This window comes from Chiloscyllium punctatum, chromosome 23 (assembly GCF_047496795.1).
Source record: "Chiloscyllium punctatum isolate Juve2018m chromosome 23, sChiPun1.3, whole genome shotgun sequence".
Taxonomy (NCBI): domain Eukaryota; kingdom Metazoa; phylum Chordata; class Chondrichthyes; order Orectolobiformes; family Hemiscylliidae; genus Chiloscyllium; species Chiloscyllium punctatum.
This window is the reverse complement of record NC_092761.1, coordinates 85,245,385-85,265,466: the sequence shown is the minus strand read 5'-3', so window position 1 is coordinate 85,265,466 and position 20,082 is coordinate 85,245,385. Positions and strand designations below refer to the sequence as shown.

Here is a 20,082-nt window from a genome sequence, read left to right as displayed (position 1 = left end):
TGGATCTATGTTCTCACTGGGAAAAATGAGCAGATTTTCGTTTGACAGCTTTATCAACCATTAATGGATTCAACTGTGTTACAAAGGACAAGAGTTTCAGACAAGATTGCCTTGGTTTTAATAAATTATGGTGCTTTATCATGCTGCTTAAATACTTCCTGTCATAAAATGCTACCCAATTAAAGGGCTGCAAAGATTGTGTATAAAATTGTTTGATTATTTCCTTCACAGATTCTCTCTCTCTCTCTCTCGCTTTCACTCCATTGTTTGTTTATAAGCCTGTTTGCTCAGTTATTTCCCATTGCAAAGCTCAGGGAGAGAATAATCCAGATGCTACCCTTGCTAAAGCATTAACCCCATGGGTACTGAACAATTGGAGAGCTGACAAGATAGTTTTGCACCTTTCTGAGGTCAATCAGCACATGGATAGAAGACAAATGAATGGTGAAATTTGAAATAGTCTGAAGTGAAAGCAAAGAAAGAACACAGTGTCGATCAGTTCAGCATCAATAGGTTTTAATGCAGATAGTAAACAGCAGTGCAGATGCTTGATAGGTTCACGTTCACAAGGGGAGTCCAAGTTGCTCTGGTCACATGCAACTTTCACAGGTTTGTTGTGATCTAGAGCTAAGGAAAACGATGAGAGTGCCTTCAATTTTCTGACCATCACATGGAGACTATAAATTCCTCCCACAGCCACTAGTGTGTTTGTTGGATGATACACAACCTGACCGGCCACATTATAAATATAGCTTCCTTGGCTGTCAAATCCTGGAGTGGGACTCAAAACTAGAAGTTATGGTTTAGGGGCAGGTAACCTACCCACCTCATAGATACATTCCCAGCCTGCCTTCTATAAACTACCTTCCACAAAGCAGAGGTCAGCTTGCTGCCATTGTCTTCATCCACTTATTGACCCCATACCACTGTGTTCATTGACCTACATTAGCTCTGATGCACCCATTTTAAAATATTCACCTTTTTAAATTCCCCCATGTCTTCAGTCCCCCCATCTCCGTTATCTCCTCCAGTAGTTACAGAGCTTGCCTAGATACCTGCACTCTCTTATACCCCCTTGATTATTTCCAATTTTAATCATTCCACCAATATGATGCATGGACCCCTGAGGTCTATATGTGGCAGCAACTTCTGAAATCGGAAGACAATCGATATGTATGGAACCTCAGAGTGACTGTGTAGCCGCCCAACGTAGAAGAAATATTGGCTTCAGCTGCCCAATGCCCTGAGCTCCGGAATTATCTCCCTTAACTTCTGTATTTTTTCCTCCTCTTTTAGGCTGCTCCATAAAACTCACTTTTTAAGCAAGTTGATGTGTGTGTGTCCAAATATTTACCCAGAGTCAAATCATATTCCTGTGCAGCACATTAGGGTGCTAAATTATGTAAGAGGTGCTATATAAATGTAAGCTTTCATTGCGGTTGCTTAAAGACATTTCAACATCGACACGGAATTCCAGGAATAGCCAAGAAAAGTAAATTAATTTTAATTGGAATGTTAGCTGAACCACTTGCAGAAGATGCAAAAAAAACATATTTATTGTATAAAATCATGGGTTGTGGATGGATGTCATTGGCTGGGCCAGTACTTATTGTCCACTCCTAGTTGCCCTTGAAAAGGTGGTGGTGAGCTCCCTTCTTGAACCACTGTAGGTTAGGGAGGGAGTTCCACGATTTTGACTAAGTGACACTGAAGGAACATTAATGTGTTCCCAAGTCAGGATGGTGAGTGGCGTAGAGGGGAATTTGCTGGTGGTAGTGTTCCCTCACGAACATCCCACACAAAGAGGGAATATGGTGATGGTGGCATGGTGTTTCAGTGGTTAGCACTGCTGCCTCACAACACCAGGGTCCCAGGTTCGATTCCAGCCTCAGTCGACTGTCTGTGTAGAGTTTGCACATTCTCCCTGCATCTGCGTGGATTTCCTTTGGGTGCTCTGGTTTCCCCCCACAATCCAAAGATGTGTAGGTCAGGTGAATTGGCCATGCTAAATTGTCCATAGTGTTAGGTGCATTAGTCAGAGGAGGGTGGGTTACTCTTCAGAGAGTCGGTGTGGACTTGCTGGGTTGAAGGGCCTGATTCCGCATCTAATCTAACCTAATCATGGTATAGCTCAGAAAGGTTTGAACAGACTGGGTCTAGACCTGATTAAGATCTTTAAGTTATGAAAAGTCTCAATGGAGTGGATGCAGAAAAGATGTTTCAACATTTTTGTTCTTAACTCTTTCATGTAGTACAAATGGCACTGGCAAGGCCAGAGACAAGATGAGTAGCCAAAGTCTATTTCCCAGCATAAGGGAGTCCAAAACTGGATGGCATAGGTTTAAGTTGAGGTGGGAGGGGTTTAAAAGGGACCTAAAGAGCAACCTTTTCATGCAGAGGGTAGTGATTGTATGGAATGAGTTGGCAGAGGAAGTGATGGAGGCTGGTACAATTACAACATTTAAAAGGCATCTGGATGGAAGGGTTTAGAGGGATATGGGCCATATTGGCTACATTAATTTAGGATATCTGGTCAACATGGACGAGTTGGAACAAAGGGTCTGTTTCTGTGCTGTACAAATCTATGACTCTGTGACTCTATTTTCTTGCCTATGCCCTAATTGCACTTGAACTGAGTGTCTTGCTAGGATCATTTTAGAGAGCAGTTGAGTTTCAACGCCAAACCAAAACAGAAAATAGCATCAGTGGAGTAAGCAGCAGAATTAACATTTCGAATCTCATATGACTCCTCTTCAATTCTTCTGTCATATCAGATTCGAAACATTAACTCTGTTTCTCTCCCACAGATGCTGCCAAACCTACAGAGCTCCTCCAGCACTTTCTCTTTTTGTTTCAGATTTCCAGAGTCCACAGTATTTGGCTTCTATTTGAGATTTAACCACTTTGTTGTGGATCTGAAATGACGTGTAAGCCAGACTGGGTAAGGATGGCAGATTTCCTTCCCAGAAAGACATTAGTGAAACGGTTGGGTTTTTACAACTATCAATAACGGCTGTCAGCATTACTGAAACTAACTTCATATTGCAGGTTTATTAATTGAGTGTATTTTCCCACCAGATGACATTTTGGTGGAGCTTGTCAGGGTGTTTAAAGTTAGGGACAATAAATATAAGTTAAGTCATTCATGAATCCATTAAGAAGTTCAGGGAAACTGTGATGGAGAAATGGTGGGAATATGGAACCTGTTACCACAAGGAATGGTTTGGGTCAGTACCATGGATACATTTTATGGGAAGCTCAATAAACAAACCAGGAATAAGGAAGGTCAAGGATGTGCTGATTGGACGAGATGATGCAGGCTGAGAGTCTTAGAGCACAGAACAGACCCTTTGGTCCAACTCATCTCTGCCAACCACTTATCCTAAATTAAGCTTGCCCCATTTGCCGGCATTTGGCCCACATCCCTCTAAATCCTTCCTATTTATTCCCCCATCCAGATGCCTTACAAAGTAGGGACTAGTGTGAACTGTAAAGCTGAAGATAGTCTAATCGAGCCAAAGGCTTGTTTCTGTTTTGCAAATTCTATGCCATTGTACCTTCGCATGTCACAAAATAAATATTTAACGAGTTAATTTGAGGCAAAATAGGAAATGATTCCAATATATTAAAATACAACACTATTAAGTAGGTAGAACATTCCTTCACAATTATTCTTTTATTGACTCTTCTTAGCTCTGGAACAGATATTCTATACATTGTAAGGCCCTCTTGCTGAGATATTTGTATCATCGATAGTCACAGGTGAAGTGCCGGAAGACTGGAGGTTGGCAAACGTGGTGCCACTGTTTAAGAAAGGTGGTAAGGACAAGCCAGGGAACTATAGACCAGTGAGCCTTACCCCAGTGGTGGCCAGGTTGTTGGAGGGAATCCTGAGGGACAGGATGTACATGTATTTGGAAAGGCAAGGACTGATTCGGGATAGTCAACATGGCTTTGTGCGTGGGAAATCAGGTCTCACAAACTTGATCGAGTTTTTTGATGAAGTAACAAAGAAGATTGATGAGGACAGAGCAGTAGATGTGATCTATATGGACTTCAATAAGGCGTTTGACAAGGTTCCCCATGGGAGACTGATTAGCAAGGTTAGATATCATGGAATACAGGGACAACTAGCCATTTGGATACAAAACTGGCTCAAAGGTAGAAGACAGAGGGTGATGGTGGAGGGTTGTTTTTCAGACTGGAGGCCTGTGACCAGTGGAGTGCCACAAGGATCGGTGCTGGGCCCTCTACTTTTTGTCATTTACATAAATGATTTGGATGCGAGCATAAGAGGTACAGTTAGTAAGTTTGCAGGTGACACCAAAATTGGAGGTGTAGTGGACAGCAAAGAGCGTTACCTCAGATTACAACAGGATCTTGACCAGATGGGCCAGTGGGCTGAGAAGTGGCAGATGGAGTTTAATTCAGATAAATGTGAGGTACTGCATTTTGGGAAAGCAAATCTTAGCAGGATTTATACACTTCATGGTAAGGTCCTAGGTAGTGTTGCTGAACAAAGAGACCTTGGAATGCAGGTTCATAGCTCCTTGAAAGTGGAGTCGCAGGTAGATTGGATAGTGAAGAAGGCGTTTGGTATGCTTTCCTTGATTGGTCAGAGTATTGAGTACAGGAGTTGGGAGGTCATGTACAGGACATTGGTGAGGCCACTAGTGGAATATTGCGTGCAATTCTGGTCTCCTTCCTATTGGAAAGATGTTGTGAAACTTGAAAGGGTTCAGAAAAGATTTACAAGGATGTTGCCAGGGTTGGAGGATCTGAGCTACAGGGAGAGGCTGAACAGGCTGGGGCTGTTTTCCCTGGAGCGTCGGAGGCTGAGGGGTGACCTTATAGAGATTTACAAAATTATGAGGGGCATGGATAGGATAAATAGGCAAAGTCTTTTCCCTGGGGTAGGGGAGTCCAGAACTAGAGGGCATAGGTTTAGGTTGAGAGAGGAAAGATATAAAAGAGACCTAAGGGGCAACTTTTTCACGCAGAGGGTGGCACGTTTATGGAATGAGCTGCCAGAGAATGTGGAGGAGGCTGGTACAATTGCAACATTTAAGAGGCATTTGGATGGGTATATGAATAGGAAGGGTTTGGAGGGATATGGGCCAGGTGTTGGCAGGTGGGACTAGATTGGGTTGGGATATCTGGTCGGCATGGACGGGTTGGACAGAAGGGTCTATTTCCATGCTGTACATCTCTATGACTCTATAAGTGCTCCCTGGTCTTACACTCACCCTCATCTCACTGTCTGCCTTGAATAATCCATAGCAAAGTGAAATCCCATGGAAAATAACATGGTGTAATTGGAGTCCAAAGTTACAACCTCAAATGTTCACAGAGCTGAAGCTTCTGTCATAAAGAGTCACTGATTGCAGGAGGCATGTTCTAAAGTAGACAGAAGCCTCAGCGTAGTTAGATAGACACAGTCACTATTTGTAATAACAGCTCAACAAAGAATGCTTATTAAAAAGCAAAATTACAATCTGGTGCCCTAAGATTCAACCAATTTTATTTGCTCTTTAAACACAGAGGCATCTGAAAAGCAATTTGTAATTCCAAACAACCTTTCCAATTTCACTGTACATTCAGTGAAATGTACAGAGAATTTTTAAAAATTCATTAAATTCCCTTTGAGTTCCAAACATTTATCACTGTCTTTGACATGACCTCTGGAACACCAGTGTTCTAAAGGTCATATCAAAAATCAGCTTTACAAACTTCTCACCAAAGCATCAAATTCCTTGGACATCTTGCAAGACAATTTGCAGTATTGGTGACTGCAAGAGAGTTCAGTGACAAAGCTAGTGGTGTGATAATCTATTTAAAACTCCATTCGTGTATGTCTTCAAAGCTCTCATTTTCAGAGCTGATATTCAAGGTCCTAATTTGCCTGTTCACTGCAATTTTCCAAAATGCTCACACAGGCTCGAGATGTAATTTTAACAATTCTGGCTTGTGACGTCTTTCCTTTGGGGGTGGGGGTGGCATGGGCCAGAGTGGGGGCGGGGGAGTGGGATGTAATGGGTTCATGGCACTATTCTTAAAAGAAAGATATTTCTTTTAAACAGGGCTTGGGGCAGGAAAGTACATTTCTTAATCGTCACCATGTAAATGCAGTGAACTTTACAGGAACCTAAGTTCTTACAGAATCACTTCATAGAGAGGGACCATAACATTAAACAGGAAACACACAGAGCTACTGACTTAAGGGAGCAATCAGAACCTTAAGATTTTGAAATATAATTAGTGGAAATGTTCCAATCAGAGTGAACTAATTTTGTTCTTCTCAGGTTTCCTGTCATATAAAAACAATTTCAATCAGTGCTCTACAACTCTCTGTTACTCCATCTAAACCATCTAAGTGCTTTGGAAATTGTTAATTTAAGTTCAACTAACTCAGCTTCAGATAATCCAACCCAAATCAAAATACTGCGAAAGTGTCAGGTCAAACTACTTTTCACAGATGAATATTTTCCTTTAGTTTCATGCTTAGTTGTTAAGAAAATAAGAAACCTTCTGGTTTAAAGCAAGTATTCTTTTCAAAATTCATTCACACAATGTGGGGTCCAGCATTTATTGCCCAACCCTAACTGCACAGAGAACAGTTAAGGGTCAACCATAACGTTGTACATCTGGAATTGCACGTGTGAAGCAGTTTCCTTCCCTGAGTAACACGAGCAAACTGGATGGGTTATTTTCCCCTGACAATTGTTTCATGGTCATCACTAGATGCTTAGTTCCAGATTTGCATTGAATTCAAACTCCACTATCTGCCATGGTGGGTTTTGACCCCAGATCCCCAGAACATTATGTGGGTCCCTGGATTAATAGCATAGGGATAATACATCTGTAAGTTAGCTCACTGAGTTTGAAGGTTTGTTTTCAGATGTTTCGTCACCATACTAGGTAACATCATCAGTGAGAGTCTCTGATGAAGTGCTGGTGGTATATCCCACCTCTCTATTGATAGGTCTTGGTTTCTTAAGGTGGGTGATGTCATTTCTGGTTCATTTTTTCAAGGGAAGGTAAACAGAATCTAAACTGATGTGTTTATTGATGGAGTTCTGGTTAGAATGCCATGCCTCTAAGAATTCTCATGCGTGTCTTTGTTTCTCCTGTCCTAGGATGTGTATGTGTTGTCCCAGTCAAAGTGGTATCCTTCTTTGTCTGTATGTATAGAAACTAGGTGATAGGGATAATGCCACTCAGCTATTGCCTCCCCTTTAGGTGAAACACAATCACCCCAAGCTTCACCATTTCGAATTTGCAAAGTTCAATGGAGAGTAGGAAGAAGTTCTTTTTAATTCAAAATACATCTTCACTACCTATTGAAAGAAAAACACTTACATGACTATGATCTAATGGGCTGAGTTTCACAGAGTCAGATATGACCCAATGCCTGACCTATGTCCCTTTTCACAACTCGCACTTTTCATGAGGTTGGGTTGGCCTGTTAATGAGTATATGGTTTATGGTCCCTTAGAGAGATTTTGAAGTATAGTTTGGATTTGAGAACTCTCAGAAAGGTATGTTTGAAACGATTTATTGATCATCTTCCATGCACTCTTCATATCTTTTCCATGTCATCTAATTCTGTTGATACAGCCATAGGAAGTGTCATTATGAATGGTTGGCTGGACTCCAAAACACACTATTCAATGAACTCAGATGAATTCTGATTGCTAGTGGAAGTGATGTGTTTGCTTTGATTAATTGACACATTTATAAGGTTACTATAAGTTGCTAACAAAAACAGAAACTGCTGGAAAAGCTCAACAGATCTGGCGACATCTGTAGACAGAAATCAGACTTAACATTTCGGGTTGAGCGACCCTTCCTCAGAACTGACCCAAAATATTAACTCTGATTTATCTCCACAGATGCTATCAGACCTGTTGAGCTTTTACAGCATTTTCTGCTTTTGTTTCTGATTTACAGCATCCACAGTTCTTTCAGATTTTTTTAATGTCATAAGTTACTGCTCCTTTGATATTTTTTCCCAATGTCTATATGTTTATTTGGACCATGTGGAAATTGTTAATTTAAATTCAACTAACTCAGCTTCAAATAATCCAACCAAAATCAAAATACTTGCAGAAAACCTCTCATGAATTTTTCTCCAGATGTGTGAAATCAGGCACAGCATCTGTTTTTGATACAATTTGAGTGACACTTCGACAGAGATGTGCAAGTAGCAATTTTTTCAAGTGCATTTCAAAACTTGCCCTTGTTCCTTGACACTGTAATGCATACTGGGTGAGTGGGCACATTAATGCAGGGACCCTTGGCAATATCGTGGAGGTGGCAAGGAAGTAGCTTAGAGAACAGTGCTGGAGGGTGTTAACGGAGCCAGTGAGGTGAGGACTGCGCCTCTGACCACCTTTGACAAGAATTGGGATGGAATCCCAGCGAACTGAGGCCAGCCTTTAACCAGCCGATCTTGGCACTCACCCACCAACTGGTTCAGGTGTTGACATTCTATCAACTGAGACACTTTTCTTTCAAGTTCATCATCGATTTCATCAATGTTGACAGATGCCAAACAATTCCACCCCACCTCCGAGGAATGAAGATAGTTCTCTGTTCTATTACTCCTAAAATCTCCTTCTCAACAAGGTTTTCAATTAACTCTTCTGATCAGACAACACCAATTCCAAAACTCTAGCTTGCTGCTCAACTATAGTGTGCGCTGGGGAGATACCTTATGGAGGCAGATCTGTCAAGTTGTAAAATTTCCCAACTCAAGCATTGATGGCAACAATCCAGCTCAATCTATTTGTTTAGCCCTGCCTCCTCAATCCATGATGAAACTGATCAGGATTTTACTGCTGAGTCTCAATGGCTCCATGCTAGTGCTGAAATCACTCTAAAGTCACACTCTCATTTACCACCCTGAGATGTTTCCTTATCATTGACAGCCCTGGAGTGACAGGATAAATGAAAACAATGGCTGCATTTACGCAACACCTTCTAAAGATCTCAAAGCACATGAATAGAGAAGTGTTTCTGGCATCCAATAGCCTTTTATGCAGACAAACGTGCCGCCAATTCAAAGCCACCTAACATTACCTTGTTCAACATGCCACAAGGATAAGATATTTTTCTTAATTTATGAATAGGATTCAGCTTTTAAGATGAGAAACAAAACTAATAGTCAGCCTGGTGTTGCATTGATCCACAGGATAATTTCAGGACGTTGACCCAACTGCTAGAGGTGAGAGTTCAAAGACCAAGCATCATCCTCAGTGATCCAACTCCAAAGCAACCAGGGAGATATTTTTGAAGTGTAAGGTAAATGTAAAGTCACCAAAGTCCCACAGAGAGAGAGAGAGATGGTGGCTTAACCTGAGGGTTCTATGCCTCAGGCAGGGGGAGAGGTTGAGAAGTAATCTCAGCGAGTGCAGGATTTGAGCTCACAGTGTTGGCATCATTCTGCATTAAAAATCAGCTGTCCAGCCAATTGAGCTAACCAACGCCCTTTTTGAAATGCATTCATTGGTGTAATATAAGAAACACAGCAAGTGATTTGTAAATTAAAGCCTGCATAAACAATAATGAAAGACGTGTCATACAAATCACATTAGTGATTTTGGTTAAAGGATAGTTACTGATCAAGGACAACTTTGATAAACATTAAAAGACTGGAATCTTTCATGGCCACATGACAGGGTTGACAAGGTTTGAGTTAACATCACATTGAAAACAACACTACTGACACTGAAGCACATTCTCAATCCAACATTGGGATGCCCAACATTCCAACATGTGCTGAGGGAGTCTGTGGCGTGGGACTTGAACTTGTGACCAGCTGATGAAATTCCAAGTTAACAAGAGATCTGTTCCTAGTGTTCCACATTACCGTGATTTAGGAAACTTTTTTGATATTTGTTCAAATTAATCAATCAATTGGACTCCATCAAATTAATGTCCCATCGAGACTTGGAGTGTTTTGAAAAAGAAGTACCTTCTTTACACTTCTCATTGTACCACTCAGTGCCTCTCTCTTATGCATCTCACCCACTCAGCCACTGAGGATGGTGTCTGGTCTTTCAACACTCCCCCAGAAATCAGGGTTGATATCCTACCGTTTTATTCCTATGGGTGAATATAAACTAGGCTACTTGCTAGTCCAGTTTATTAAGGGCTGAATCCTACCTTTTTTATGAAAAGCATGTCTTATTTCTATTACTTGCTTTCACATAGTTGCAAAATATTTGAGGACATCTCAGTAATCCTCCTAGATAAAAACTTCACAGGCAATTGGAATGAGTTCAGATTTGTGTAGGTTAGTGCTGGCTATCCATCTCAAAGATCTGGTGAATCAAACAACTTTCAGAACTTTATTAAGTGCTGAAAATGTCCTGCAGTTTACTGGAGGCTAAGGTAGGATTTAAAAAAAAGAAATTGCTGGAGAAACTCAGCAGGCATGGCAGTATCTGTGGAGAGAAAACAGTTAACTTTTTGAGTCCGGTGACCTTTTTTCAGAACTGACATTAGTTAGGAAAAGGTGGTGTATAAGCTGAAGAGAGTGGGGTAGTGTTGGTGGGGGCAGATGGGAGGAGGAGTGATCAGATAGATGGAGATGGAGTGCAGAGAGAGACAAAGGCAGGCAAAGGGATTGAGAATGGTAAGCCCAGGAGAAAGAAAAGCTGCTAATGGGACCATAAGTAAGTGAAAATGGATTGGTTGTGCTGAAAGCAACCCATGTCATGACAGGACGGGGGTTGAAGAACATGGAAGGAAATTTTCAAGTTCTAAACTTATCACAGTCAAAATATGCTTTGTTGGTGATAGAAAGCAATTTAAATCCATGACTTCAAATTATTTTAAGGGCAGAGATAGTGATGCCATCCTGTTAATCAGTGAGATGTGTGCCATTACTGCAAGTTTCCACCTACATGTGAGGCAGCACTGCTTTGTTCTGAGGTGTAAATCATGGGCTAGTTATTTGCTCTTTTTGGATTTTGGAGTAATTTCCATTTTGTCATCCAGCACACTCCCAGACCAGAGCAATTAACGAGGAGGAGGGAGACACTTGATAAATTAAAAGGAGATTCAATGAATCCACTGACCTTGGAGAAAGTGAGGACTGCAGATGCTGGAGACCAGAGTCAAGAGTATAGTGCTGGAAAAGCACAGCAGGTCAGGCAGCATCTGAGGAGCAGGAGAATCGACGTTTCGGGCATAAACTTTTCATCAGAAACCTAATGAAGGGCTTATGCCCAAAACATCGATTCTCCTGCTCCTCAGATGCTGCTTGACCTGCTGTGCTTTTCCAGCACAATCCACTGACCTACATGACGTGTAGATATTTCCTAGGTAACTTGTTCAGAGATGATGTCACATACACCCAAGCCTCCTGCTCAAAGGTAGGGACAGTACCGCTGTGCCCCAAGTGTTCCTATGATGATATATTCTTGAGCAAGAAAGGACATTGGGAGAGAAAATATGAAGGCATCGAATAGAGCAATTAAATATACCTCATTTTCAATCTGTTTGTTCCCACCATCCCTGCACAATTTCACCCTCTCCAAACAAAACTACAATTTTGGGGTTTCCCTCTCAACCACAGTTACACCCAGGTTCAAATGCCCCTTTCAACCAGTTAGGGCTTCTGGACCTCAGTCAATTGTCATCTTCCTCTTGTCATTTCCCACCAAGTCTATGCCTGAGAAGTTGAAGAGGAGCGATAAAAGAGAAGGAACAAAGCAGCAACAGGAAAGAGCGATAACACACTAATTTACTTTGAAGTCCTACACATTAGAATATAATTTAATACAAGACAAAACAACTTGATCCACAGGGTTTATTTCGCTGATGTAGAGCTAGAGACTGAATAACGCAACACTATTTACAAATGTCACTGAATAGGAGGAAACAAACTTGCATCAGAAATCAATAGCGAAGATAGAATTTATGGGTTAAGCTTTCAGCAGAGCCACCTGGTCAATGGGAGCATGGTGTTTGTAGCTGACCCCCTGAGAGCGTAGTATATAATTCCAAATTACTCACAGTCACTTCCCTCACGCAACTGCTCAGATGTTTGAGAATAGGAGTTGGGATGACATGTTGAGTTTGTACAGGAGGCCTCTTCTGGAGTACCATGTACAGTCTGGTCACCTTGTTTTAGGAAGGATATTATTAAGCTGGAGATGGTTCAGAAAAGATTTACTAGGATGTTGCCAGAAATGGAGAGTTTGAGATATAAAAATAGGCTGAGGGGTGACCTTACTGAGGTTTATAAAATTATGAGGGGCACAGATAAGATGAGTGACAAGGGACTTTTCCCTAGGGTGGGGGAGAAGTTCAAAACTAGGGGCATATCTTAAGGTGAGAGGAGAAAGATTTTAAAAGGGTATGAGGGGCAACTTCCTTACACAGAGAGTGGTTCGTGTGTGGAATGAACTTCCAGAGAAAGTGATGGATACAGGGACAGTTACAATGTTTAAAATAATTTGCATAAGTACATGAATAGGAAAGGTTTGGAGAGATTTGAGCCAAGTGCAGGCAGGTGGGACTAGTTTAGTTTGGAACATGGTCAATGTGGGCTGATTGGACCAAAGTGTCTGTTTCCATGCTATTGGACTATGACTGAATTCACCTGCATAAACATCTTGACTTCAGGCATAAGTTTACGTCAAGTGATATTAGACCTTCAGTCCATCATAGATCTCGCCCATTAATTTCAATGAAAGTAAGGACCAGGAGAAATGTTTAATAATTAGACCATTGCCTATTACAAAAGACAACATGACTCCCTGATGTGCAAACCGGACACTGATTGTATTGCTCGTGGACTACAAATTTGTACAAATAAAAGCCACAAACATGAAGGGTATAAAATATGAAGAAAGAGAATGGATTATGCAGCTAGTTCTGCAGTAGGTCTTTCAGTAGTCATTAAATCTCATAGCTGAAAGGATCACGTTCATCCACAGTTTTGTTTCCCTGTACGTCACTAAGCTTCAGCTGAATGACAAGGACTCCAGTCTTGTACCTTTCTTGTTAAAACAAAGATTTTTCGACATGTTGCCACCTTTGCTCAATCGCATCACACCAATTTGGGTTGGATTCAGATCACAGGATCATAAATTCTACATTATTCTGCCAAACACATTGCAACGGGCAATCACACTCCAGAGATTCCAGTACAGTGCTCAGAGTGTCACTGTAGATCAGTGGGAGCACTCTTACCCCTGTGTGGGATGGTTGTGAATTCACATTGCATTCTTGAGCAAAAAAATCCATGCTAATGCTCCAGTGCAGTACTGAAGGGTGCTGCACTGTCAGGAAGTGCAGCCTTTTGGATTAGATGCTAAACCTGTCCCCCTCTCTTAGCTAAATAGAAAGGCCTACTTTTATGACCAAGTGAGTTGACCCTGTGGATCCTCAAATAGCACAACTGAAACAGAGTATCCAACTATTTCTTCATTATTTCTGTGGGATCTTGTTGTGCACCAATTCGATGCTGTTGTTCCTACTTCACAACAGGGACAGTACTACAGAACTATTTCATTGGCTGTAAAATCTCCAGGATCAGCCTGAAGTCATAAAAGTCCACTGTAGAAATGCAAGCCTTTCTTTTCATGGAGGGGTTTCTACATTTCTGGAAAGACAGAAGCTTCACAAGTTATTTGTTGATGAAAGTGATGGTTACTTAATGAACCCCACCAGAGGAGATTTTACTCAGGGTGGGCTAAAGGACATTATTGGGACAGAAATGGCTCCTGTATTTGTCAACATAAACTGGAGTTACACTTCAATCGTGCAAAGCACTTGAACTTGATCAGCTGCAAAATAAAATGAAATACTTCTAATTAATGCCTCTGCTTCATTTCCACTGAGATTTGAATTTGTTTTGTGTGTTCCAAGGTGGTGGGGGAGTGGAGATTCAGCAGGATCCACTGTGATATTTTCGTAACTCTGGATGTCATGATGTGCACAGCGAGTATCCTTAACCTTTGTGCCATTAGCATTGACAGGTAACGTAGACATTTACAAAATAGCTTCATAGTACATTGTAATGGGTTTTGCAGCTTCCAACAAACACAATCCAGTGACCATCATGTGCAGCGGCAGATATGACCACGCAGTTGGTTTACAAATAATGGTTTCCATCTTTCTGAAGGTGCTGCTGCCACAGGCAAACCAGAAATTCTTCCCTATCTCTGGATGTCCTGAAAATGCTGTTTTCTTAGACTGTTGCTTAAGGTTTGATAAGACTGAATGGTTTGACAGACCACTTTATAGGACATTGAAAAGTCAACCACTTTGGTATGGGACTGGAGTTACATATATCAGATCGACTGTTAATTTCCTTCCCTGCAGCAGTTTGGCGAAATTCAGGTTTTACCATAATCTCAAAGATTCTTTATTTCCAGATTTTTAGAATTCAAAAGGGCAACACGGTGGCTCAATGGTTAACACTGCAGTGTCACAGTGCCAGGGACCCGGGTTAGATTCCAGCCTCAAGTGACTGTCTGTGTGGAGTTTGTACTTTCTCCCTGTGTCTGCATAGGTTTTCTCTGGGTGCTCCGGTTTCCTTCTGCAATCAAGATGTGCAGGTCAAGTGGATTGGCCATACTAATTGCCCATAGTGTTAGATGCATTAGTCAGAAGGGAATAGGTTTGGATGAGTTACTCTTTGGAGGCGAAAGTGGGTGCTGGAAATCAGAGTCAAGATTAGAGTGGTGCTGGAAAATCACAGCAGGTCAGGCAGCATCCAAGGAGCAGAAAAATCAATGTTTTGGGCAAAAGCCCTTCATCAGGAATGAGGATGGGAGCCTTTAGGGTGGAGAGACGGAGCGGGGTGGGGCTGGGGGGAAGGTAGCTGAGACTGCAATGGTGGGGGTGAAGGTGATAGGTTGAGGAGGAGGGTGGAGTGGATAGGTAAGAAGGAAGATTGACAGGTGGGACAGGTCATGAGGATGGTGTTGAGCTGGAAGATTGGAACTGGGGTAAAATGGGGGGGAGGGAGGGAGAGAGGGGAAGTGAGGAAACTGGTGAAGTCCACATTGATGCCATGGTGTTGAAGGGTCCCAAGGCAGAAGATGAGGCGTTCTTTCTCCAGGCGTTGGGTGGTGAGGGAGTGGCGATGAAGGAGACCCAGGACATGCATGTCCTCAGCAGAGTGGGAAGGGGAGTTGAAATGTGCAGACACAGGGTGATAGGGTTGATTGGTGCAGGTGTCCCAGAGACTTTGGTGAATTGATTGGGCCAAATTGCCTGTTTCCACACTGTAGGGAATGTTAAAAAAAAAATCAGATTCTCAGACTGCATTCAACAATTTTAATGCATTACAGATTTCCTTGTTTAAAGTGGTATGCAGATGTTGTTAAATTTTTAATGTTTGGTTAATTCCCAGTTATACAAGAGATGAGAGGATCCCCAATGGACCACACCAGACATTGCCATCACCCACAGGTTTAAGAGCTCACTTGGCCCAGAGTCTCACAGACACCTGGAAATGAAAGGGGACTATCTTAGACCAAACCTGGAGACAATTTGCTTCAGAGAAATGGTCTCAACATTGGCAAAGTCTTCACTGCTCTCACTGTCTTATAGTGTTGATTATAACCTAGGGTATCTTGGATAAAATCACCACCACTAATCCTTCTTATTAATAGTAATCAAGTTATTGACAGCCATATAACACTCATTTCAACTTGTAATGGTGTTGATTGAACGGTAGAGCAGCTAGTGACATTGCACCTAAGATAGACGATTGTTTCTTGTGAGATGTTAGGGCTGAAATTAAGAGTAACTACATATTAAAAACTGAAAGAACTGCAGAAGCTGTTAATCAGGAACAAAAACAGAAGTTGCTGGAAAAGATTAGCAGGTATATGGCAGCATCTGTGTAGAGAAAACAAAGTTAACATTTTGGGTCTAGTGACCCTTCCTCAAAATGGGTGCAGAGCTTTTCCAGCAACTTCTGAGCAAATACATATTGTTACTTTAGCTGTAGGTTGCTAACACTAAGGAAATCACTGACATGTACCAGAGACTGATATACAACTAGCTCGAACCTCCTGGGAACTGTCCTTTATGTCCAATTAGGTGGATCTTATATTGTGATGTCAGTTAACCCTATCTGATCTGAACAGCTATGTTCAAATTGGCATTTATAAGTTTATATGTTGTGTTAGCATTAATTGAGATATCCTAAGTAGTAATATAATAATTCTAATGGATCACTGACACAAAGCAATATAGTTCCCATTATCCTTCAATAATCGAACAACCAGTGACTGGCCAATCATTGATAAGAATGATAAGAATTTCAAGCTCAAGGGGATAAATTTCACTTCCATTACAGTGGCAGTTAGTATGCTGGAGCAATTCACCTGCTCATGTTACAATCATACTGACCTTTCAGCTATTGATCTCCCTGGGGTGTATAAAATGAATCAGTTGATAGGGGAGATAGAGAGAAACCATTTTCTTGGGGTTGGAGGGGAGTTGGATCATGGGGCAGGGGGTTCTAAGACAAAGGGAACACCTTTTAATTTTGAAATAGCCATTTAAAGAAATGTATCTAGAAGCAGACCTTCATCTAAAATGTGTTGAAAATCTTAGACTTCTAATGCAGAGGTCTGTTGGAGCTGAACATCAATTGTAATTTTAAAAATTGAGATTGATAGGTTTTTTTTGTGTCAGGAAAGCATATTCAGGGTTAGGGACCCCAGGTGGATAATTGCAATTGAGATATGGGTCAGCAATGACCCAATTGATTGGAACAAACATAACAGATTGAATGGTCCTCCTTCTGTATCTTCAAAATCTGGCAGGGTGATGGGTGATCTCTCCTGACAGATTACTGTCGAGGGGTGAAGGTGGAAATTGGCCCTAGATGTCCATTGAGTTGTGCATGTTTTAATCTATCTTGCTGTCTCACTGTATCTTGGTTTGCAGGTGTATGGCCATGTCTTTATCTATGTTGGTTAGCTCAGCTGAGTCATGGCTAGAGTGTGATGCTGACTGATGTCAATGGTATGGATTGAGTTCACATACTAGCTATTGATAGCCTGTGTACCTGCCCTGCCCCATGCTTGTACAGTGATGTTCTTCAAGCTACACATAACTTTCTCTTAAGTATTTGGATGACTATGTTCCCTTTTCTTTTGTGTATTTATATGCCTCAATCACTCCCTGTATGTATTTTGCCTTCTCTACCTCTCTCTCTCTCTCTCTCTCTCTAACTCTGTATATCTCTTCACAAGAATGATAGCACTTCTGTTAAAACATTAATTTATAATTGGAACATAAGGTGAAACTTGATTTCCAAGCAGTGAAACATTTGCAAGTTAAATAGTTTTGACATAAAACAGAAGAGCAACATGGAGCAGGAACTCAAGTACAAAGACTTGATCTAGGTGATGTTTTTAAATATTTCATTCCTGACTCGCTTGTGCTGTTTCACTTTACAGGTACACTGCTGTTGCCATGCCGATGCTTTATAATACGCGGTATAGCTCCAAGCGAAGAGTCACTGTTATGATCTCCATTGTCTGGGCTCTGTCCTTTGCCATATCCTGCCCGTTATTATTTGGACTAAATGACTCAGGTAGCACCATGCTTTAATTGACAAATGCATGTCTTTATGTTTATATTTTGGAGCATTATTCTATTCCCGCAGGGAGTACAGTTAGATGCTCATCTTCAAATTATGCAGCTAGGATTAATTTGAAATATCTGGATGAACATAAACTGTAAAAGAGCAAGATGAGAAATGAGATTACATAATAGAGCATCAGCTGAAGTGCTAGTATTGGCACTGCTGATATGGACTGATTGGCACCTTGCTGGACAGTGACTTCCATGAGGCCATAAAATCCACAATAACCCACACTCACCCTGACATTATCTACAGCAATTCATCACTTTGAAAGCACATTCCAAACCCTGACCTTTACCAGTTAGAACACCACTACCTGCAAGTTCTATTCAAGTCACACCCATTCCCCATTTGGGAATACATCACTGTTCTTCATTGGCATTGTGATCAAAATCACAGACCTTCCGCCACCAAGAACACTAAGTGAATATCTCCACCTCACAGCAGTTCTAGAACATAGCTTGCTGCCACTTTCACAACAGCCCATAGGGTTGAGCAATAAATGCTGCCATAATAACAATGCCCATGTGAACAAAATGTTCAAATCTCTTACAGTCATATCATTGCAGAGAGTTTCAAAATGGGAGGCCCAATGCTTCATAGTAGGAAACAAAATCTATAGTTGATTTTAGTTTAATAACTTCCCTTGCTCAAGTTACAATGATGTTGGATTATTAAAGTCTCTCAGTTCATTACTTTATGATGCTTTAAATCTCCCTGATAGTAAACTGATAAATATATAGCCTTTACAAATGCCCTTATGAAGCCCTCACTAAATAAATTGCCTTCAAGAGCAGGACAAAGGCTGGGAATCTGGCATCAAGTAATCTCCTGCTTCCTCAATCACTATCCATCATCTAAGAGGCACAAGTCAGGAGTGTGATGGAATACTCCCCACTTGCCTGGATAAGTGCAACTCCAACAATACTCCAGAAGCTTGACACAGGATAAAACAGCCTGTTTGATTGGTACCACATCCAAAAGCATCCACTCCCCCTACCACTGATGCTCAGTAGCAGCCGTATGTACTGACATACCTCCAAAGAAGGTGATAACTGTCACCAAGTCACCCTTTATTTACACATCAAGAACCCCTGACTGTAGTACTGCCTCTTCAGAGTCAGTCCTCAGAGTACCAAAATCTTTGACACTCCTCTTTCTATCCATCAGCCAGGGTTCTTGATTGGATCAGATTAATAGCCCAAATCAGGCAGCTCATATTCTATGGGGTCCAGCTCGCTGATCTTCATGTACCACCTACAAGATGTACATTTGAAATTCTCCAAGTCTCCTATGACTGCATTGTGTAAACTCACAGGCACTTCCATCTAGAGGGAAAATGGCAGCAGATATATGGGAACACCACCACTTGCAGGTTCCCCTCCGAGCTACTCACCATCCTGACTTGGAAATATATCCCTGTTCCTTCAGTGTCCCTGGGTCTAAATCCTGGAATTCCCTCCCTATGAGCGTTGTGGGTCTAACTACAGCACATGGACTGCAGCAGTTCAAGAAGGCAGCTCACCCCCACCTTCTCAAGGGACAACTAAGATTGGGCAGTAAATGCTGGGCCTTGCCAGGGTCACCCATGTTCTGTGAGACACTAAACAAAAATTAAGATATTTTCTCTCTGCTTGAACCTATGTAAAATAAACAGCTGTTAAGGTTCTGTTAAATAGTTTCCTATGAATGGGAATGGTCCAGTGATCTTGGATATCTCAGTTCACTTTGCCACAAGATGCTACAATGTTAGTTCCAATTCTCTGGGTTCTACTATAGTGTCAGCTATGGCCTAGCCAGTGGCCTTGACACTTCTCAGTCTGAAGTTTGTGGATTCAGTTCTTACACCAAAAACCTGAACATAGAATTCTAGCTGATGTACCACTGTAGTACTGAGGAAATGGTGCTGCCTTTCAGATGAGTCCTTGTTTGCCCTTTTAGGGATGGCACAGTGGTTTAGTGCTTAGCACTGCAGTCTCATAGCGCACAGAATCCAGGTTCAATTCCCACTTCAGGTGACTGTCTGTGTGGGGTTTGCACATTCTCTCCCTGTCTGTGTGGGTTTCTTCTGGGTGCTCCAGTTTCCTCCCACAATCCAAAGATGTGTAGGTCAGGTGAATTGGTCATGCTAAATTGCCCATAGTGTTAGGTGCATTAGTCAGAGGTAAATATAGGATAGGGGAATGGATCTGGGTGGGTTACTCTTCAGAGGATCAGAGTGGACTTGTTGGGCCAAATGGCCTGCTTCCATACTGTAGGTAACCTAATCTAAATAGATACAGTATGTGCCATGGCACCATTTTAAAGCAGACAAAGGAGAGTTCTTTCAACTGTGTTCTCATCAATATTTATCCCTCAAAAATGCTGAAATAAATCAATTACTTGATCATTATGGTGCTTGTGCAAATTTGTTGCCATTTTTCCTTACCTCCCAACAATGTCTATGGAAATAT

General features: G+C 41.6%; 1 protein-coding gene across 5 annotated transcripts in view; it reads left to right on the top strand.

Moving 5' to 3' along the window:
* The window catches only part of LOC140494201 (D(2) dopamine receptor A-like), a 124,275-nt gene that overhangs the window by 90,289 nt on the left and 13,904 nt on the right, over positions 1 to 20,082 (top strand). For all 5 annotated transcript variants that reach the window (XM_072593358.1, XM_072593359.1, XM_072593357.1 and 2 more), the window contains 2 exons: positions 13,885 to 13,994; positions 17,442 to 17,578. In XM_072593358.1, the coding sequence (XP_072449459.1) occupies positions 13,885 to 13,994; positions 17,442 to 17,578 (247 nt within the window). The remainder of the gene's footprint in view (positions 1 to 13,884; positions 13,995 to 17,441; positions 17,579 to 20,082) is intronic.